A 19,755-nucleotide genomic window follows, 5' to 3' on the forward strand; every position below is an offset into this window, starting at 1 on the left:
TCTCTCTCTCTCTCTCTCTCTCTCTCTCTCTCTCTCTTTCTTTCTTTCTTTTTTTGAGACAGGGTTTCTCTGTGTAGCCCTGGCTGTCCTGGAACTTACTCTGTAGACCAGGCTGGCCTTGAACTCAGAAATCTGCCTGCCTCTGCCTCCCGAGTGCTGGGATTAAAGGCGTGTGCCACCACACCCGGCCGGGGTCAGCCCTTTCTACCTGTGTGTTGGAGACCTAACTCTGGTCTTCATGTGTGTGCAACAACTGCTTCACTGACTGAACCTTCTCCCCAGCCCCAGGGGCTGAATTTGAGAAATCCTGGGCTCTGTCTTGGAGGACTGTGGGGGATGGGCTGGTGGGGACAGGGCCAACAGGCCCTAAGGAAGAGGCCATGAAGGCACACCTGAAGGAATGTGGTGCTCTGCAGCCTGACCTCTCAGTGCCTGGTGTCTCTTGGAGGAGGGAGGCCCATTTCTGGGTTGAGGATTTCTCTCTAGAGAGGGGGGTTCACTGTCAAGGTACCCCCCTTCTCTCCTCACAGAAGAGCCTCACAGCCACTTCTTAGGATTTCCAGTGCACCTTTCCTCAAGGGTCTCCCGGGATGGGGAAGTCCTCACCATGAGTTGGAAAAAGAACCAGGCATGCTGCAGGACCAGCTCGCGCACTGCACTGCCGCTCACCACCCACTGCAGAGCCAGCTCCTCGTGCAGCAGCTGTGGGCAGGGCCAGAGTCACCAGGAGCCACAAGCCACCCCACCCACACCCCCCTCAGGAAGGCATCACTCAGGGATGCAGGCTGAAGCCTGGCTGGGGGTCAGAGCAGCAGGAGGCCATGCAGGAAGGGATGAGGGTTGATCCAGTCCCTGCTGGGCTCTGGATGTGGGGAGAAGCTCTGGACCCCTTTCCCCTGGGGCTGTGGGGCAGACATCACATCAGCCACCCTGCTGTCCCCTCTACCTTCTGCACAGTGTGTCTCGGCTGAGGGGCTGGCAGGGCCGAGGAGGAGGCCTCGAGGTAAGAGGAGGCCCGGCTAGAGTTGCGGTCGATGGCCTAGGCAGGATGGGATGGGAGAGCATGGGATGGAGGAGTTAGTGATGCGGATGGGCACGGAGGAGGAATGTGGATGGATGGAGGATCAGTCCATGTGGGCACGGGACAGAGCGATGGGTCTGGATCAGCATGAACACAGGAGGAAGCTGTTATGCTTTGAATACATCTCGTTCATGGATTAGAGATTTTGTGTTTGGTTTTTTTGAGACAGAGTCTCATGTAGCCCAGGCTGGCCGTGTTGATGGCATTTGGTGGTAGGGCCTTTGTAGGAGACTAGCATTAGGGGAGGAATGAGGGTGGGACCTCTGTAGTACCATTAATGGCTTTAGAAGAAGAGGAAGAGAATGGCAAGAAGGTGGGACACGCCTGTAATCCTCAGAGGATGCGCCACATCAAGGGAGATCTTGTGTCACAATAAAGCAAAGAGAAAGAAAGGAGGAAAGGAGGGAAGAGAGGGAGGCAGAGGAAGGGGGAGGGGGAGAAGAGGGCCTGAGTTAGCTAACTGCCAGTCACCATGGCCATTCGTCATAATACAGCAAGAAAGGCCTGGGGCTTCCCTTACCCTCCAGAGCCATGAATTAAACAGTTGTTTTTCTATGGCCCCGCTGGCAATGAGGGCAGAGGGTAAGAGACGCAGGTCTCTGTGAAGGGATGTGTGGATGGACAGAGAACAGCGGGCACTGAGGGGGGACATGGGGCAGTGCGGATGAGCTACAGAAACTGTTGAAATCAGATGTGTTGAGAAAAGAGGGACCTGGACCTGGTGGGGTCTACCTGTCACCTCGGCGCTCAGAAGTCCGAGGCAGGAAGCGTGTGACTTCCAGGTCACCATGGGCTACATAGCAAAACTTTGTCTCAAAGCACAACAACCAAACAAAACAAACAACGAAAATAAGGGCTGGGCAGAGAGCAATTGCCTTCCTGTGTGCGAGGCCCTGGGCTCCCTGGGGGGGAGGGGCAGGGAGAAGAGGAGGTGGAGGTGGGAGAGATGGATCGAGACTCGAGACTAACAGTGAAGATGGTGATGGGGTGGCGTGGTGTGAGTGCAGAAGGCACAGCAGAGCGGGGTGGGGCACCACTGCAGACATGGAAGGCATGGCTCAAGAGTTAAACGGAGGGCTGGACCACAGGTGGAGTGTGCGAACATGGAGGAGGCACGTACAGACAGCAGACACATACGGAAGGAAGGGAAGACAGCAGAGATGGTATGTGCTAAGCACCCTGGCCAACAGGAGGCCTGGCCTCCTGCTCCAGCCTTGCTCGGGCCTCACAGGGCCTTAGTATTCCCCTCTGTGAAATGGATACGGGGTTGGCCCAAGCTTCACGCCCCTTGCCTGGCTTCCTGGTCAGAAGAGACTCAATGGTGGAGCTGGCTTAGCCACTGGTACTCGAGTGGCCTGAAGGCTCCTCGGCCCAGCATACACTGGCTACTCAGTATGTCTGAGCCTGGGCACACGCTACAAAGACCACCTCCTGCCAGGGACACCACCTTTCTTCTACCTCGTCACCTCCCTTGGCTCTCCAAGTCCTAACTGACCCTTCAGGAAACCGAGGGCAACCCTGATTAGATATGCTAGGAGTTGGAGCTGAAGCTCAGCGGTGAAGAGCACTGGCTGCTCTTGCAGAGGACCTGCGTTCAATTCCCTCCATCTACATGGTGGCTTAAACTGTCCGTACCTCCAGTTCCAAGGGATCTGATGCTCTCTTCTGACTTTAGAGGGCAGCAGGCAAGTGAAGCATAGATACGCATGCAGGTGCAACACCCATACATATAAAATAAATCTAACATAAAGACTGAAATGCTGGGATTAGCTGGACCCGGGTCTGAGCTGGAGAGAACCTGCCTAGCTTCCTCAGAGTCCTGGGTCCCATCGCCAGCCCAGGGTGGACCAAACCACAAAGGCTAAGTGTGTGATTCGCCACTGAACTTCATTCCTGTCACTTCTTTTATAGCCTAGGATGACTTTGAACTGCCGACCCTTCTCCCTCCATCTCCAAGGCTAAGTTCACAGGCGCGTACCGCCATGCTTGCTTCACATGGTGCTAGGGATGGAACCCAGGGTTGTGTGCATGCTAGGCCAGCGCTCTGCTTGCTGAGCTCCAGCTCCAGCCTGTTGACAGCAACTCTACCAGCATTTCTGAGCCTGCTCACTTGATTGATGGGCGTCTATTTCAGGGATGTGTACTGCAGCTCAGGAATTATTCTCCTAAAGAGACCTCACTGAGAACCTACCCTATGCCCAGGCTTCCGACCCCATGGCTGAGCACTTTACTGAGAGTCTTTTTGTTTGCTTTGTTTTGCCGAGATTCGAGGTAGCCCAGGCTGCCTTGAAACTTCTATGTAGCCCAGGATGACCTTGAACTCCTGCCTCACCTCCCGAGAGTTGAGATTACAGGCAGGCAGCTGAGAATTTGGTGTACTACCTAACATCATCTTAAAAACTGAGAGGTCCAGGGGCAGCCCAGGGGCAGCCCATCACCCGGGGCATAGGACAAGGCCCCAGTCAAGGGGGGCTGGAGCCCAGGCCCACTACAGGCAAAGCCCCTCCTCATACCAGGGCCCTGGAAAGGAGCAAAGTTGGGGAACCCCCTGTATGTAAACAGATGGGGAGCTACAGGGGTCCAGGGCTACGTCACCCTTCTAAGGGTTCTGTGCGCCAAGGGAATGGTTAGAAGTCCCCTAAAACAGAGATGGGTTAGAGTGGGGAACAGCCATGCAGGGCAGTGAGTATAGGGTAGACTTGTATAGGGTTTATATCCAATTGTATACCACCCCAGAGCCTTCTGTCTCTGGCAGGTCTAGGGTCTATGGGTTTTTGTTTTTTGTTTTTTTTTTCTTACTGTTTTTTGTTTGTTAAGCCAGAGTCTCACTGTGCAGCCCTGGATGGCCTCCAACTCACCAGGTAGACCAGGCTGGCCTCAAATTCAGGACTCTGCCTGTCTCTGCCTCCCAAGTGCCGGGATTAAAGGTGTGCACCACCACACCCGGCTTTGCTTCTTAATCCTAATTTTACTTCTTGATGGTGCTGGGGATAGAACCCAGAACCTCATGCCTGCGGTGGAAGAACTCTGCCACTCAGCCCCACCCCCAACCGTGTAGGAGTCCATGTGGCAGCCCAAGGCTGGCCCCAGATACCTCCAACACAGACCTCCATAGCCCCAGACAGTCATGTGGGGTCCTTGCTGTCCCTCAGGCAGCCCCCAGGGATTAGTTCACTGCAGCCAAGAGGGTGGGAAGAACTCATGCCAAGGCACGTGTCGCTCATGCCAAGGCACGTGTCGAGGTGGGTAGTGAGAGCACCTGTCTGGGGTCCGCCCCACAGAATGGGGGCACCCGCCGCAGCACAGCCTTGTTGCCGCCTGGAGCATAAGCAGAATTCACCCAGGAGTGTGAGCGATCGACACCCTGAAGATACAGAGAGAAGGGATGACGCCTGGGCCAAGCACAGGGAAGGAGGTACGGGAGACCAAATGTGGACACTGCCCCAAAGCACATATGTGCCCTGCATATACCTGTGTAAGTGCGGTGTGCTTGTGTGGTGTATAACTGCCTGCACATGCATTTAAACCCATGTAGATCTATGCATGGAGAGTATGTACATATGTATTCATATATGTATGTGCACATGAGGCCTGTCCGTATGCACTTCTTTGTGCATGGGGTAAGTGCATACATGTGTATGCATGGGGGATATGTGTATGTGCAGTGTGTGCATTCATCAATGTATATGTACACATAAGCTAAACGAGTACATGCATCTGTGTATATCTGTGCATATTGGTGTGCACAGGCCCCATGTGTACATGCACACCTGCTGAACCGTGTACATTATACTCTGTTGCCCCATCCCACCATTCTCTAGTCAACAGTGCACAACACCCGACCGGCCCTGCAGCTCAGGCTGGCCATGCAGCTGGGTCACGACCTTCTGAGCAGTGACTTCTGGGTGGTCCTTTCTCCATCAGCACTGAGCCTGCAGCCAGGCCTGGGGAGCTGGGGCTTGCCCTACCTTGCTGGCTAGGATGCGGGACACCTCATCGTCCACAGAGCCAGGGACCACGGCCAGGTCAGGGTTGCTGCTGCTGATGCTCTTAGACCGTGCCAGGTACAGGCTGGTGGGGCGACCGGAGCCGCGGGCCAGTGTGGCAGCCTGCACAGTTGCTGGAGAGGCTTCTGCAGAGAGAGGGAACCTGTTAGCTCAACACCAAAGGGCAGCCCTGCGGGAAATCACTTTCCTCCAGAGTTTCCAGGTCCTCACTGTAAAATGGAATGGAACGTGGCTACCGCTTTATATGACTTGAGGCAGACAGAAGACACTGGAGCAGAGCCTGGGGTCTGTATTCATAGCTGTTGTCTATTATGTACAAACAGGGAACAGCTAACTGTCTTCTCTTCCATGCTGGGGATGAAACCAAGGTCCTGTGCCAGCTAAACACATTAGCTACCAGGAGCTTCAGCCCTGCCCCCTCCCCCTTTCTCTCTGTTCCCTCTGTGGCCCCCGGGTGCTGGGATTTAAACCCAGTGCCTCAGGCATGCCACTGAGCCAGTGCAATCTAGTGACTGCTCACTGTGTAGGAGAGCTTTCTAAGAGTACTGTCATATGTAGCCCTCTGCCCTTATGAGGTGAACATGGATATTACCACGAGGCGAATGCCGCCATCACCTCGAGGCCAACTTTCGCACACACCATTCTCTATTCCTCTGTGCTTTTCTCACTCCATTTCCTGCGGCCCAGTGTTCTCCATCAGCACTCACCGCCTGGCGGGCTGAGGTCACTGGCAGGGAGGCGAAAGGCGTAGTGGACATAGGAGGCCAGCAGTGGGCAGTGGCCACGGGAATCTTGGACGGCCTCCAGGTTCCGGTGCACAAGGCTGGCTACATGAGCCATAGCTTCAAAGGCCCCTCGACCCAGGTTCACTGTCGGACAGGATGAAGGTCAAGTTCCACAGCCCAAGGCCGCTCAGGTCCCCATTCATTTTCCACAGGAGAGAAGAGAATGTAAGGGCTCACACGCCCATCTAGGATCTTAAAGGACCTGCACTGGGGTCACCGTCATGTGGGGAAACTGAGGACCGAGAAACGATGAACCAAAGTACGGGTTGGGGAAGTGACTCACCCATCTGGCCACAAATGATGGGTGGCCGCACAACCAAGCGGACAAGCTTGTCTAGCACGAGGTGGGAAAAGGCCACAAGGGGCTCTGGGCTGGCAAGGCGCAGGGCTGCCAGGCTGGCTCGTAACTCCTGCTCCATAGTGCCTTCGCTCAGCACTGTCTCCCTGAGCCGGAATGGAAAGATTCCTTCCTCTAGAACATGTACCAGAGTGAAGAACTTATCCAAGTGGGGGTCCTAGGGAGAGGGGGGCAGGAAGTGAGCAGAGAGCTGAGGGCAGAATGGAGTGTCCCCCTCCCCTAGTGGGCAGTCTGGGTCAGATGGACTAAGTCGGGCCCAGTGGCTGGAGGCCAGGCCTTTCCCAGCCAGCTGCAAGTGAGTCTTGCTCAATTCCAGGGTGAGCAGGAGAGGAATGGGCCAGGGAGCCCGGGTTCCCATCCCACCCTGTACCTGGGGGTGCACAGACGACACAGCGGTGAGCTCCACGCTGAACACGCCCTTGTGGCCATCCACCCAGCGCATGCCAGGCAGTGCTACCTGTGGGGTGGGAGGAAGAGGTGGGGTGGGCACAGGCTGACCATCCCCCATGCATCAGGCCACCAGGCCAGGCCATGGCCACGGCACTAGCCATTGCGACACCGTGGCCAGGAGAGGAGCCCGGGAGCCCTGAGGGAGCAGCAGGGTACCCTCCCACTAAGTCCACTCCTAGGAGTGGGATGGAGACCTGCAGGAGATGGGGTATGTTCACAGAGCGAAAGCTAACTGGAAAGGTGATGGCGTAGGAATAGCATTGGTGGAACCTCAGGCTTGTTCATCAGCTGGTAGAAGGGAAGAGGGATGGTGGCAGCCTTGTAATGGGGTGGGTGCAGGGGACAAAATGGCAGCAGGAGAGCCAGGCATGGTGGTGCACACCTGCCATGCCAACACTCAGGGGACAGGCAAGGATCAGGGTTCAAGGTCATCCTTGACTACACAGAATTCCAGGCCTGCCTGGGCTATGAGTGACCTTGTCAAGATGTTCCAGTGTGCAAAAGCTTACGGCTGAGTCTAAGCCGTTACTCGCATGGCAGGCAGAGAAGACTGACTCCACAAATCCATCCTATGATTTCCACTCATGAAGCCCACCCCAAAATAACAACAATAATAAGATAAAATAAAATAAAGTAAAATCAGAAAGGGAAGGAGCAGAGAGGCTGGGGACCATGTCGGGAGGCAGTAAGAGAGGAGAGGGTATCCAGAGTATGGAGAGACATGCGAGATGCAGTAGTCCACCCCACAGAGGCATCCTTGTTGGGGTGGCAGAAGGCCAGCAAGGCTCTCGGGGCACTGAGGGGAGACAGGCAGGGGGCTGCTGAGGGCCAGAGGGCAGTGGAGGCATCAGTTGTGGGTAAAGCACATACATCCGGGGTCAGGACTGAGTAGCTGGGTGGAGGCTGGTCCACAGACACGGGCAGGCAGAAGGGACCAGTCCTCAGACGGCCATGTTGTAACAGAGGGATCCACTGGGAAGACAAGGAATGGATGAGGGTCAGGAGTGGCTGCAGACCTGGGGGGCGGGGCAGGGCGGGGAGGAAGCTCTGGGGTAACCATGGCTCACAGTGAAGCCCACAGGCGTTTCCAGGGCTGTTCCTGGCCGGGGCTGGCAGCTGACATGGTAGAAGGTAAAAAAGAGGTGATGGTTCTCAGTCACGCAGGCAGGAAGTCGTAGCTTGAATTCCTCGTAGAATTCAGGAGACCTGGTAAGACAAAGCCAGGGGCTGGGGCCAGCTAGGGAGTGGGGAATCTTACAGAATGACTCCCTGCCTCAACTTACCTCATCTGCATACTGAAACTTAAGCCTCTGCTCTTCCTGTTCCATGCATACCCTCCCTACACTTGGCCACCCGACACCCTCAGAGTCTCTGAGGGTCAGCCCATGTCTCCGGTCCCCAACCCTGCGTACTTGTTATGATAGACCACTGGTGTGAAGGCCTCTCGGGTGAATTCGCTGCAGCTAGATTTCCCAAAGATGACCTGTGGGAGTGGGGACATGAGGGACCCACTGGGGAAAACCTATGCCTACTCCATCCCCGTCCCTCCAGGGCAGGGTCACTGCACTGACCGGCAAGGCCTGACTCTGGTCTTCGCCTGCCATGTACTGGATCCGCACGGCCAGGTTGCGCACAGAGCCCTGGCGACTGCTGAAATTGAGGCTGTGTGGGTATACAAAGAGCAGGTTCCTGGAAAAGGAGGGATGGAGGAATGGAGGACCCTTTAGCGGGCTGGGGACACAGTTATGGGAGAGACAGACATGAAGCACATGCATATAAAACAGGGTGGGCTGTGACCCCAGGTGACACAGTCATCGGTAGGTGAAACCTGTACGCACACACCTAGATTCAGGGAGGTACAAGGCCAGGCACAGATGGGTGCTGAGAGTCAGAGGTTATTTTGGTTTTGTTTGGTTTTGTTTTTCTTTTTTCTTTTTTTTTTCTTTTTCTTTTTTTGGTTTTTTCGAGACAGGGTTTCTCTGTGTAGCTTTGGCTGTCCTGAAACTCACTTTGTAGACCAGGCTGGCCTCGAACTCAGAAATCTGCCTGCCTCTTCTTCTAATTCAAGGTCATCCTGGTCTACATAGCAAGTTCTAGGCCAGCCAAAGCTACATAGGGAAATCTTCTCTCTCAGCAAAACCAAAAACCAGACAACTAATATCCGAGACAGGGTCTCATCTTACTCAGGGCAGATCTGAGTTTGCTATTTAGCCTAGAAGGACTTTGTGGTCTTGATTTCCTGTCTCCACCTGCAGAGTGCTGGGTGACAGGCATGTCCCACTATCCCTGGCACATCAGGTACTGGGGTGGAGCCCAGGGCTTTGTGCACATTAGGCAAGCCAAGCACTCTACCAACTGAGCCCCGGCTCCAGCCACCGAGGGCCTGAGGTCTGGAAAGGTGGTGGCTCAGCAGTTAAGGGTACGCACTGCTCTTTGAGGGGATCCAAGTCCAGTTCACAGCACCCACTTCAGTCAGCTCCCAGGGGGACCTGATGCCTCTGGCATCTTTGGACATCTCTGCTCAACCCTGACCCCCCAAACAATAAGTAAATATTTAAAATCCTAAAATAAACCTTTACCAAAGGTGGTCCCACCAGTAGCCAGGTGGCAGACTGGCCTGCCCGGCCCACACTACCACCTTGTTGGCCCATTGGAGTTATAGGGTCTGTCTTTCAGATACAGAGAGAACCAGAACCTGGGCCCGGAGTTCTGGTCCTGCCTCTTCTCCCCAGCTGTAACTGCACAACCTGTGGCCTCCTTGAGCTGTGTGGTGGAGGCATCTGGCCTCAGCTCAGCCTCTGAGGCACAGTACCGACAACCAATAGCAGTGAGTCTCCTCACAGAACTCCTGTGTGGCACCCTCTGGGTGTCAAGCTCACCGCGAATGACTAACTCCACGGCCATTTCCTGTGGTGCTAGCGATGGAATGCTGAGTGCCCCGAGAGTCTTCTACCTCAGCTCTTGTTTTCTTGGAATAAGAGAGGATCTAGTTCTGCAGCCCAGGCTGGCCTTGAACTCACGCTCCCCCTACCGCAGCCTCAGAGTGTAACGTTCTATTTGCAAGGAAAGCATGGCTGTTCTTTTGAGTGGGCATAGTAGATGTTCAACAAATGCTGAGTACTACTTGAGGGACCCCTAGGTAGGGGAAATGGGGTGCAGTACTTGCTCTGTGTGTTCTAGGAAGTTAAATCGAAGCTAGCACGGATCATAGACCATGTGGGGAGTCAGGCTCCATGATCTCTGTCATGGACTGTCGTGACACTTTTTTGCCCCCCTCCCCCATAGCTATCAGCCTCACCCAGTGACCCCTGCATTAGCTGTCTGCAGGAAGGAGACAAGGCTGGAGCCCCTGGATGGCCCTTTGGGTGGCCCAGCAATACTGGGCCTGCTGTGTTGGGTGTGAAGGGAGCCATGGCTCACGGAGACCACGTCTGCAATTAAATGGGAAACTGAGGCTCAAGTCAGTGCTATGCTCATACAGACCCTGGTGCTGAGATCTCTGTCTGAGCTCGCCCACTACCTCCAACCCTCCCCCCCCCCCCCACAGCTGGCCCTGAGTTCTAGCAGCGTGATATCAGCATGGCCTGCTTAGCCATCAGTCTGATGCAATGGCTGAGCCTCTGCCAGGCCCTTGTGCAACTGTGGCTGGTTAACCATTGACCAGGGGGGGTCAAAGGCAACCTGTGGAAATAAAAGGCGGCCGCAGCGGCCCAGGAATCACACCCCCAAGACTGTCAGCCATGGCTGTGCTTGCTCTCTGCCTCCTGTGGGCCTTAGCAACAGCAGTGCGACCTGCCCCAGTGGCCCCTCTGGGTGGTCCAGAGCCAGCTCAATATGAAGAGCTGACCCTGCTTTTTCATGGTGCCCTGCAGCTAGGCCAGGCCCTCAATGGCGTGTACAAAGCCACAGAGGCTCGCCTGACAGAAGCTGGGCACAGCCTGGGCCTCTTTGACCGAGCACTGGAATTCCTGGGAACAGAGGTCGGCCAGGGCCAGGATGCCACACAGGAGCTTCGTACCAGCCTGTCGGAGATTCAGGTGAGCACTAGAGCTGGGGTGTTGGTGGCGGGTAAGAGTCTGAGGAAATGGTAAGCCCAGATCAGAGGAAAGTGATACGCTGATGCCACACCATCTCTTGAGTAGGTAGAAGAGGACAATTTACACCTTCGAGCAGAAGCCACAGCCCAATCGCTGGGGGAAGTGGCCCGGGCCCAGCAGGCTCTGCGGGACACTGTACGGAGACTACAAGTGCAGCTGAGAGGTGCCTGGCTCGGTCAAGCCCACCAAGAATTTGAGACCTTAAAGGTAAGGGGGTCCCAGGTCTGAGAGGGGTACAGCCTGCTGCTCCTCAGAAAGAAGCCACCCCTGGACCCTGGGTTAGAGGACCCTCCAGGTGTATATGGGGTTCCAGCCTCAGTGACCTTCTGGAAGTGACCTTTGCAAGTAAGGGCAAGAACCAGGCACAGCTGTGCTTGCCTGTGGTTCTAGAACTCCAGAGGCAGGAGCAGGAGAAGGTTAAGGCCAGCCTTGGCTACAAAGTTAGGCCAGCTGACTACATGGTGATACCTTGTCTCAAAAAGAACAAGAGAAAGAGCAACCTTAGCACTTGCGTGAGCAGGGTGAAGGTGGTGGTGGGGAATCCAGGTTAAGCTTGGGGTACATGAGGCCCTGTCTCAAAATACGTAAATGAATGAATGAGTAAGGGACTGACAAGGCAGTTCAGTAGGAGAAGGCTGCCAAGCCCATGACCTGAGGTGGATTCCCAGGACCCACGTGGTGGGAGGCAAGAACCACTCCCAACACTCGTCCCTTGACTTCCAACATTTACGCTATGGCATGAGCACACACTAGGTAAAATAAACTTTAAAATAAAGTAAGAGTAGTGACCATCATTTCGGAGCAAAGGTAGAGCCTCAAAATGCAGGGGGAATGCACACAGTAAGTGCTCAATAAATGCTTATTATTATGACACCCGGTGCTATGTATCAAGACCCCAATCGGTACTGTTTGATGTGCATCTACAAACTATACGGAGCAAGTCCCACCTTAGATGCACTTTACAAACAGGGAAACTGAGGCTAGAGGGTCTTGGACATTTGCTGGGCCACATGGGTTGTAACAGAGAAACTTGCAGTGGTCAGGAGATGGGAGGTGACCCAGACCTCACAGCTAAGGTTTATATGCTACCCCACAGGCTCGAGCCGATAAGCAGAGTCACCTCTTATGGGCTCTCACTGGCCACGTGCAGCGACAGCAGCGGGAGATGGCAGAGCAGCAACAGTGGCTGCGACGGATCCAGCAGAGGTGAGCCTGGTGGGATTATGCTGGGGTAGCAGTGGAAGTTGCCTAGGTCCACTGAAGGGCACCTCCACCCAGCACTGGCCTTGACCGAGCTCTGTCTCCCTCCTTAGACTCCACACGGCAGCCCTCCCAGCCTGAGACCACCTGGATGCCACCGAGGATCAATTGTGCTGCAAGGAACACTGAAGCGCTCCATCAGGCCCATGAGCAGGGCCGACAGAGCCGGCTGCCCATCAGCTGGACCTGGCCAGTGCACCCCGCTTCCTGGCAGAGTGGAGACAGAAGCAAGCAGACGGGATGGAAGGCAGAAGACAGAGCCCCGTGGAGGAGGGCTGGAAAAGGACACGAGCCCCCGTATGTCCACACACCCCACAATAAAACAGAACAGAGGCAATCTATGAACAGTGTCCACGTCTGTTTCTGCAAGCATGGGGCGTCCTGGGCGGGAGCTTAGTGGACTTCACTTGCTCAGCATGCACAGCCCTGGGTTCCAACTACAGAACCACAGCCACGGACGTAGTGGTGCACACCTGCCATCTCAACATCGAAAAGGTACAGACAGGAGGACCAGGTGGGTCCTTAGCCAGCCATGGCACGTTCCAGGCTGTGACAGACTCTGAGAATAAAAACACTGGGAGCTGGAGAGAAGAAGGCTCTAGTTAGAAGCACACAGTAGGGACCCATATTTGATTCCCATCTCTCCTATCAGGTGGGTCACAAGCACCTGCAACTCCAACTCCTGGGGATCCAAAGCCTCTGGTCTCCTCAACACCTCACACAGGTGCATGTACCCTACACAGGTGTATGTACCCACACACAGGTGCGTGTACTCACACACAAGTGAGGTACCCACACACAGGCACATGTGCCCAAACACAAGCACATGTGTGTTCCCACACACAGGTGCATGTTCCCACACACAGGTGCATGTTCCCACACACAGGTGCATGTTCTCACACACAGGTACAGGTCCACACACAGGTGTATGTACCCACACACAGACAATTAAAAATAATAAAAGCCAGGCATGGCAGTGCCCAGCTTTAATCCCAGGTCTTGGGAGGCATAGGTAATGAGTCTGAGGCCAGCCTGGTCTACAAAGTAAGTTCTAGGACAGCCAGAACTACATGGTGAGACCCTGTCTCAACAAATAATAATCGTAACAGTAAATGTTAAAGAACAAAGGCAGGGACCCTGAGATAATTCAGAGGGCAAAGGTCACCACAAGCTTGGCAAACCTGAGTTCCATTCTCAAAGCCCACATGGTAGAAAAGAATTGATCGAAAGTTATCCTCGAACTGTGTGCTGGAACCCCTCCCTCAAATAAAATGAAGAACTATGATGAAAAGGTTAAGACCAGGTGAACAACACCCGAGGAACAGCACCCAAGGCGGCTCTCTGGCTTCCACACACTTAGACATTCACTCACGTACCCTTAGCCCCCCCCACACACACACACAAGAACACACAAGCACAAACGTGCACCTGTGCGCACACAGGAAGAATGGAGCCCAGTCCAACCCACAGGCTGTACCTGTAACAGGTATGGGGGGCGTAGACCTCACGGGCAGGGAACTCCAGGATCTCCTTGGTGGGCCGTCCCCTGGGGTCAGGGTAGGGCTTGACATGAAGTAACTCAGGGGACAGGCAGAAGTGCAGGTTCTCGGGGGCAGGGGAGATGTCAATCTTGAGCTGAGCTGGGGAGAAAGGACTTGGCTTCCACCTGCCTCAGTTTCCTAGCTGGGGCACTCCTGGCTCTGCCTGCCTCCCGATGGCCTCTGGGGGCTGCACCCACCAGGAACTAAAGCCCACTAGCCCGCCCTGGTCCTTCCACTGCCCATCCATGCCCCGGGGTTGGGTCCTCAGTACCCATGTTCCTCAGCATGGTTGCTGAATGGCTGTGTGAGCAACAGCTCTGCTTTATAGGATGTGCCACACACCAGTCACAGGTCGCAATCGCCTCAGCAGGGAGGATGGTCGCCGCATGTCCGCCAGAAACTTGAAAAGGTCTTCATCACTGAGCCGTTCTGCCTCCTGCCAGATGCAGGTTCCCCAAGGTAAGGGGGATAAGGGGGATGAAAGTCCCCAGGAGAGACGGGCCCCAGGGGGAAAGGAATCTCTGAGCTCCTTTCCCCCCAAACCCTTATCCTATACCAAGGTCACCTGTTTAAAAAAGTTGGTGACAGTTAACGTGGCCGGGCGGAAGCTAGAGAAGCTGCAGACATCATCCCCACCATAGCCTCGATCCTGGGGCCCCCGACGGCGGCGTTCGGCCCAGGTGGGTCTGCGTTCTAGGAGACATCAGCACGGTAGCCAAACAGGACAGGAATTAGAGATCAGAGTTCTGGTGGCAGAGGCGAGGGTGGGTGGGGGTGGGGGTGGCCCGATGGGTGAATGATGGGGTGAGCCAGCACATCCTCACCGCTCTCGGAGTCGGAATCCCGGTCCTGGGGCCCCACGCTGCTCACGATGTTGGCCAGGTGCACAGCCGTCCAGGCGAAGGGCATGCGGTAGCGGCCCAGCCTGGTGCAGAACTGCTCAGCGGCCAAGCGCAGCTTCTCCAGCTTCTCTTTGTTCTGTGGGGAGATGCGCCCGCCCCCCAGCTCAGCGACCCTCCCTTGAGAGGCAACCCCAGGACCTGCGCTCTCTCTCACCCTGTCTGGCTCACCCACACATACCTTCGCTGTGTCCGCCTCCTTCATCACCATGTAGGGTTCGCAGCACTCACTGATGTCCCCCTGCTGCAGCACCTTTTCCAGCTGCAGGGCAGAAGGGCCCAGAGAGGGACTCCTTTAGCCCCCTCTCAGTCTTCTGGACCCTCCTCGGCCCACATGAACCCAGCATGAACTAAGCATGAACCCAGGACTCCTGCTCTCGCTATGCAGCTCTGGCTGTCCTGGAACTCTCTGAATAGACCAGGCTGGCCTCAGACTCAAAAGATTTGCCTGTCTCTGCCTTCTCAGTGTTGGCACTGGAGGTGTATGCCACTACACCCAGCTTTTTTTTTTTTTTTTTTTTTCTCTCTCTCTCTCTCTTTTTAACAGATTTTATTTTTGTTTTTAATTATGCATCATGTAAGCGCAGTGCCCATGGTGGCCAGAAGAGGGCACTGGATCCCCCCAGTATGGGTGCTGGGACTTGAACACAGGGTGATTTCAATGACTAAGGCATCTCACCCTTCCTCCATCGATTGCCCCACCCCATCCCACCCCTCTCCCACAATCCCTGCACCTGCTTCTTGTTTTGAGACGTGTCCACACTGTGTAGTCCTGGCTGACCTCAGACTTGCTTTGTAAGATCAAGAAGGCCTCAAACTCACTAAGTTCTGCTTGCCTCTGCCTCCCAAGTGTGTGAGCCACCACTGCCTGGACAGGATATGGAAACCAGGCCTCCGAAATGCTGGCTAAGCACTTTACCAGGAGACACCCCCAGGCCCTTACTGGAGGATTCTAGGAAGGCCCTCTACTGCAGAGCCAGGCTGGGGTCCATTTTGCTTTTGAAACTGAGTCTCATGGGACTCTGACTTTGCTCTGCTTGGCTTTTTGTCAGTCTGACACCGGCCAGAATTATCTAGAAAGAGGGAATTTCAATGGAAAAAACACTTCTCCTCAGACTGGGCCTGTAATCTGGTCTATGAGGCATTTTCTTGACTGACGTGGGAGGCATCACTGTGGGTGGAGTCTTCCTGGGCGGGTGGTCCTGGGCTGTGTAAGAAGGCAGCTGGCACACAGCGCAGAGAAAGCCAACAGCAGCACTGCCCAGGCTCGGCTGCAGGCTTGGCTCCAGGCTCCTGCCCTGCCTTCCCTTCATGTTTAGTACATCCTTTCCTCCCCATGGTGTTCGTGCGAGCAGCAGAAGCTTGCTGTAGCCCCTCTGGCGGCTGGGCTAAGGTGCAAGCCGCTGGCCACGGCACAGACTGAGGCCATGACCCTGAACCTCACAGCCGGAACTCTAGTCCTGACCATCTCAGGAGTTGTGGTACCCCAGGCAAGGTTCTTATGTGTTCTATGCCTCAGTTTCCCCATCTATAACATGATGACCATTGCAACCTTCACCGTGAGGAGTCAGACCTCAAGGACCCTTTCCTTTCGGGACACGGTCTGATTTAGCTGTTCTGTACAGCAGGCTGGCCTGAAAGAACTCAAGTTGCTCCATTGTTGAAACCTAACCACAACTGAAGAAATCCCAGAATGCACTAGCTCATCTTTCCTGCCCCATCCATGAGGGAGACCCAACTGTTCTGGTTTGCTTTTAAGACAAAGTTTCTATAAGCAGCCCAAGCTACCAGAAACTCACAATCCCCCTGCCTCAGCCTTGAAATGCTATCCCACTGCACCCCTTGTAGGGCCCCAGTAGGCACCTTGACAACCAGGAAGATGTCAGGAGATGGGTAGGTCACGGAGAAGATGGCAGAGCGTGCCAAGGTGGAGATGGCTGGGTGGGTGCCATGGGCCCGGAGCAGCCCCTTGACGGAGTCCGAGTTTAGGTCAAAGTAGAAGTTTTCTGAAATCTGGGGATATGAGAGGCAGCCAGCTGAGAGGTACTGCTCCACAGCCACCCCACCAAGGAATAAGAGGGAAAGATGAAGAGGAGGAGGGAGGAGGAGGAGGGAGGAGGAGGAGGGAGGGAGGAGGAGGGAGAGGGAGGAGGGATGACTGAAAGCAGGTAGGGAAGGAGGAAGTGAGGAGGAAGGGGAGAAGGGAGGGGGAGGAGGGAGGGAGAAGAAAGGAGAGGGAGGAGGAGGGGCATCTACCTTCTTCTTCTCCCGCACATCATACAGGGCCAAGGTGCCAAAGATGGGTTCAATTTCAATCTCAAACCTGCAGGTAAATGGGGGCCAGCTCTTTGAGAGCTGTCATCCACACATTCTGTGCCTGCCTCCTTCCTTCCTTCCTTCCTTCCTTCCTTCCTTCCTTCCTTCCTTCCTTCCTTCCTTCCTTCCTTTTCCGTTTGGGACAGGGTCTGATTTAGCCCAGGCTGGCTTCTAACTCCCTTTGTACCCAAGAATGACCTCAAATTCCTAATTCTCCTGCCTCTGTCTCTCAAGTGCTGGATCACACCCCACCTCTGCAGTGCTGTGGATGGACCCAGGGCTTCCTGCATGCATTCATTCTACCACTGAAAATGGTAGAATTCTCAACCACACCCCGACCCCCACTGTTTTAGGCAGCCCCCTAGCTATACTAATATCTTCCTCCTCCCCGTAAGGTGAGTGTATATGGGAAAGCTGAGTCACAGACCAGCACAGGTGTCCTGCCTGAGAGCACTGAGACACTTGTAAAAACCGGAGTCTGGCTCTCGCCTGCCCACCCCTCCCACCCACCCCTCTCAGCTGAGGCGTGGGGTGGATGGAGGGGCGGAGCCTGGCTCCCACTCTGCCAGTCCAAGTCTCATCAGTAACAGCCCTTGGAGCAGCCAGAAGAGCGTGGGAATGGAGCTAAACAGGAAGTGCACTCGGAGCTTGGTCCTGCCCCTCCTGGACCCTGTTTCTGTCTGGATCAGAGCAGAAACAGAACTCCATTCTGGCCCTCAGCCCCAATCTCAGAAGTTGGGAAAGCTGTGGGCTCATGTAGTCATTCAACAAATGCTCACAGAGCACAGGACCAGGGAGTGGATCAGACTTGGAGGAGGTGTGGGACCCAGAGAGGCAGGCGGGGGGGTACGGCTTGGGGGACCCGACTGTTAGTGAGGGGGCCGGCTGGGTGGGGGGCTCAGCACGTGCTGATGCAGATGGAGGTTGTGTGTGTTTTCTGAGAGGGGAAGGAAAAGCCCGGGGTGTCCTGGCAGGGGAACCCACAGGGCTGCCCTTGGACTCACTTGAGTGACAGACACTTCACCAGTATCCTCTGTCCAAAGTGCTCTCGAGGTGGCTCGGGGCGGCTGCAGCGTTCTACAGCTTCATCCTGCAAGGGGGGTGGGGGGGTGGCTCTGGGATGCATCCTTCAGGGAGGTTCTACACGCCCCCAGCTCCAGCCCCCCATGCCCCCAGCCTGGAAAGCCTTCTCTCCTTGCTCAGCTGTAATCCCAGTACCAGCCATAGAGCGCTGCTGGTCCAACTCAGGCGTATGCAGTAAGTGCCAACAGATTTTGTTTGGATAAATGTAAGCGTTTAAAGAAAGCATTCGCTAAATGCTGGATGCTTTTTAGCAGTTAAGTTTCCAAGTATGTGGGGCTGGTGAGATGGCTCAGCGGGTAAGAGCACCCGACTGCTCTTGCGAAGGTCCGGAGTTCAAATCCCAGCAACCACATGGTGGCTCACAACCACCCGTAACTAGATCTGATGCCCTCTTCTAGAGTGTCTGAAGACAGCTACAGTGTACTTACATATAATAAATAAATAAATCTTTAAAAAAAAAAAAAAAGTTTCCAAGTATGTGACCTTGCGAGGATTATGGATGTGTAACCAAGCAACCACACTTCATTTCAGTACAGTTTCCATACACCACACGAGATGGTCAACACTTTAGCATAAAATAGGATTTCTACCTCATGTTTTGCCCAACTACAGGCTAATGTAGGTTTTCTAAACACATCTAAAGTAGGTTAAACGAACACTCAATAAGATATCTACCTGCATTTTACATTTTTCTTTTTGCTTTGTTTTGTCTTGTTTTTTCAGAGACACGGTTTCATGTAGTTCAGGTCGGCCTCACATTTACTACATAGCCAAGGCTGACTTTGAACGTCTGATCATCTCACCCCACCTCCTAGGTGCTGGGATTATAGTCATGAGGCACCATGCAAGCTTGAATGCATTTTTGACTTACGTATTTTAAACTTCAAATAGGTTTATTGGGATATGACTTCATCATAGCTAAGGAATATCTCCATTCACTATATACTAAGTAAGTAGTGACTAAATAAACATACATGTATACAGCCAGCATTCAATAAATGGTTAAACAAAACATAACAGAATGCACTAGATGCCAAATAAATGGCTAGATAAAGAGGTAGATCATCAGTACATTGGTTGATTAAATAGAGAAGTATACAGTAGGTATACAGTGGATATATGGCTAAATAACTACAGAGATAAGCATTTGGTGTTCAATAAATGAGGGTCAGACAAATAAGGATCCAAAAATGTCACTAGCTGAAGATGGGTATACAGTAGGCAGCCAATAAATGTTGGCTGGACTCTGGTCTGGGGGCAGTGAGCCAGCCGATGGGCACCCACCTCATCAGGTGCTGGGTACAAGGTGAGCAGGGCGGGGGCCCGGTGCTGCCGCCTGAGGGCTTCATTGCGCCGGTCCACATCCTCAGGGGCCGCCCGCTCCAGCAGCGTGGGCAGCAGAGAGTCCGCAGTCAGGTTCCTCAGGCTGAAGATGCCTGAGGCGCCACTGCTTCGAGGGGTGTCCTCTGGGGAGCCTGAACAGTGTTGGGGGTCATCCTGCAGGAGAGAATGTGCAAGTACTGAGTGTCGACTGCATGCACCTGTCCTCCTGAGTCTGGATCTGTAGACATCTAGTTCACATGGACAGAAGCTGAGGGGCAGGCCAGTTGGGGACACCACTACAGGGGTCATTTGGGGGCCTGGCTGGCCTCTCCAGAAACTCCTGGAAATACTCCTATGTAGGGAGTTCCTACCCCACCTCACAGGGGACCCTTCTCTGGCCAATCAAAACACACCTAATAACTTCTCTGCCTTTAGGCTAAGCTCAGAATGGCCACACTGGCCAGCCCCAAGGACTAACCCCGAGCAAGGCTCCTGAGACTCTGTCCACCTTTGCCAGGGGAGAGTAGAGTTCTTGCCTCCAAGTGTATGGCTGGC

At 54.4% G+C, this 19,755-nt stretch overlaps 2 protein-coding genes across 5 annotated transcripts in view; one reads left to right on the forward strand and one right to left on the reverse strand.

Annotated features, from left to right (window-relative positions):
- Dock6 (dedicator of cytokinesis 6) overlaps positions 1–19,755 on the reverse strand; it is a 52,329-nt gene that overhangs the window by 25,271 nt on the left and 7,303 nt on the right. Inside the window, exons 6-25 of one of the 4 annotated variants that reach the window (XM_021207875.1) lie at positions 19,162–19,374; positions 17,799–17,884; positions 16,735–16,801; positions 16,342–16,491; positions 14,660–14,740; positions 14,404–14,557; positions 14,145–14,272; positions 13,922–14,015; positions 13,516–13,678; positions 8,253–8,370; positions 8,094–8,164; positions 7,749–7,887; positions 7,552–7,653; positions 6,602–6,688; positions 6,157–6,388; positions 5,796–5,957; positions 5,050–5,213; positions 4,341–4,445; positions 947–1,039; positions 607–702 (exon numbers count right to left, since the gene is read on the reverse strand). In XM_021207875.1, coding sequence (XP_021063534.1) covers positions 607–702; positions 947–1,039; positions 4,341–4,445; positions 5,050–5,213; positions 5,796–5,957; positions 6,157–6,388; positions 6,602–6,688; positions 7,552–7,653; positions 7,749–7,887; positions 8,094–8,164; positions 8,253–8,370; positions 13,516–13,678; positions 13,922–14,015; positions 14,145–14,272; positions 14,404–14,557; positions 14,660–14,740; positions 16,342–16,491; positions 16,735–16,801; positions 17,799–17,884; positions 19,162–19,374 — 2,505 coding nt within the window. The remainder of the gene's footprint in view (positions 1–606; positions 703–946; positions 1,040–4,340; positions 4,446–5,049; positions 5,214–5,795; positions 5,958–6,156; positions 6,389–6,601; positions 6,689–7,551; positions 7,654–7,748; positions 7,888–8,093; positions 8,165–8,252; positions 8,371–13,515; positions 13,679–13,921; positions 14,016–14,144; positions 14,273–14,403; positions 14,558–14,659; positions 14,741–16,341; positions 16,492–16,734; positions 16,802–17,798; positions 17,885–19,161; positions 19,375–19,755) is intronic. The other 3 variants (XM_029542910.1, XM_021207876.2, XM_021207877.2) reach the window with 3 other exon arrangements.
- Positions 10,130–12,379, forward strand: Angptl8 (angiopoietin like 8). Its single transcript, XM_021207878.1, has 4 exons — positions 10,130–10,718; positions 10,824–10,985; positions 11,875–11,984; positions 12,092–12,379. The coding sequence occupies exons 1-4, from the start codon at positions 10,422–10,424 to the stop codon at positions 12,117–12,119; spliced, it is 597 nt and encodes a 198-aa protein (XP_021063537.1). The 5' UTR covers positions 10,130–10,421; the 3' UTR covers positions 12,120–12,379.

Source organism: Mus pahari, chromosome 10 (genome assembly GCF_900095145.1).
Source record: "Mus pahari chromosome 10, PAHARI_EIJ_v1.1, whole genome shotgun sequence".
NCBI lineage: Eukaryota > Metazoa > Chordata > Mammalia > Rodentia > Muridae > Mus > Mus pahari.

Bases quoted from the DNA above. Each gene is read 5' to 3' on its own strand.
- Angptl8 (XM_021207878.1), top strand. From the start codon at position 10,422: ATGGCTGTGCTTGCTCTCTGCCTCCTGTGGGCCTTAGCAACAGCAGTG. The intron at 10,986-11,874 runs GTAAGGGGGTCC...GCTACCCCACAG, and splicing joins AAGAATTTGAGACCTTAAAG to GCTCGAGCCGATAAGCAGAG. The intron at 11,985-12,091 runs GTGAGCCTGGTG...CTCCCTCCTTAG, and splicing joins CTGCGACGGATCCAGCAGAG to ACTCCACACGGCAGCCCTCC.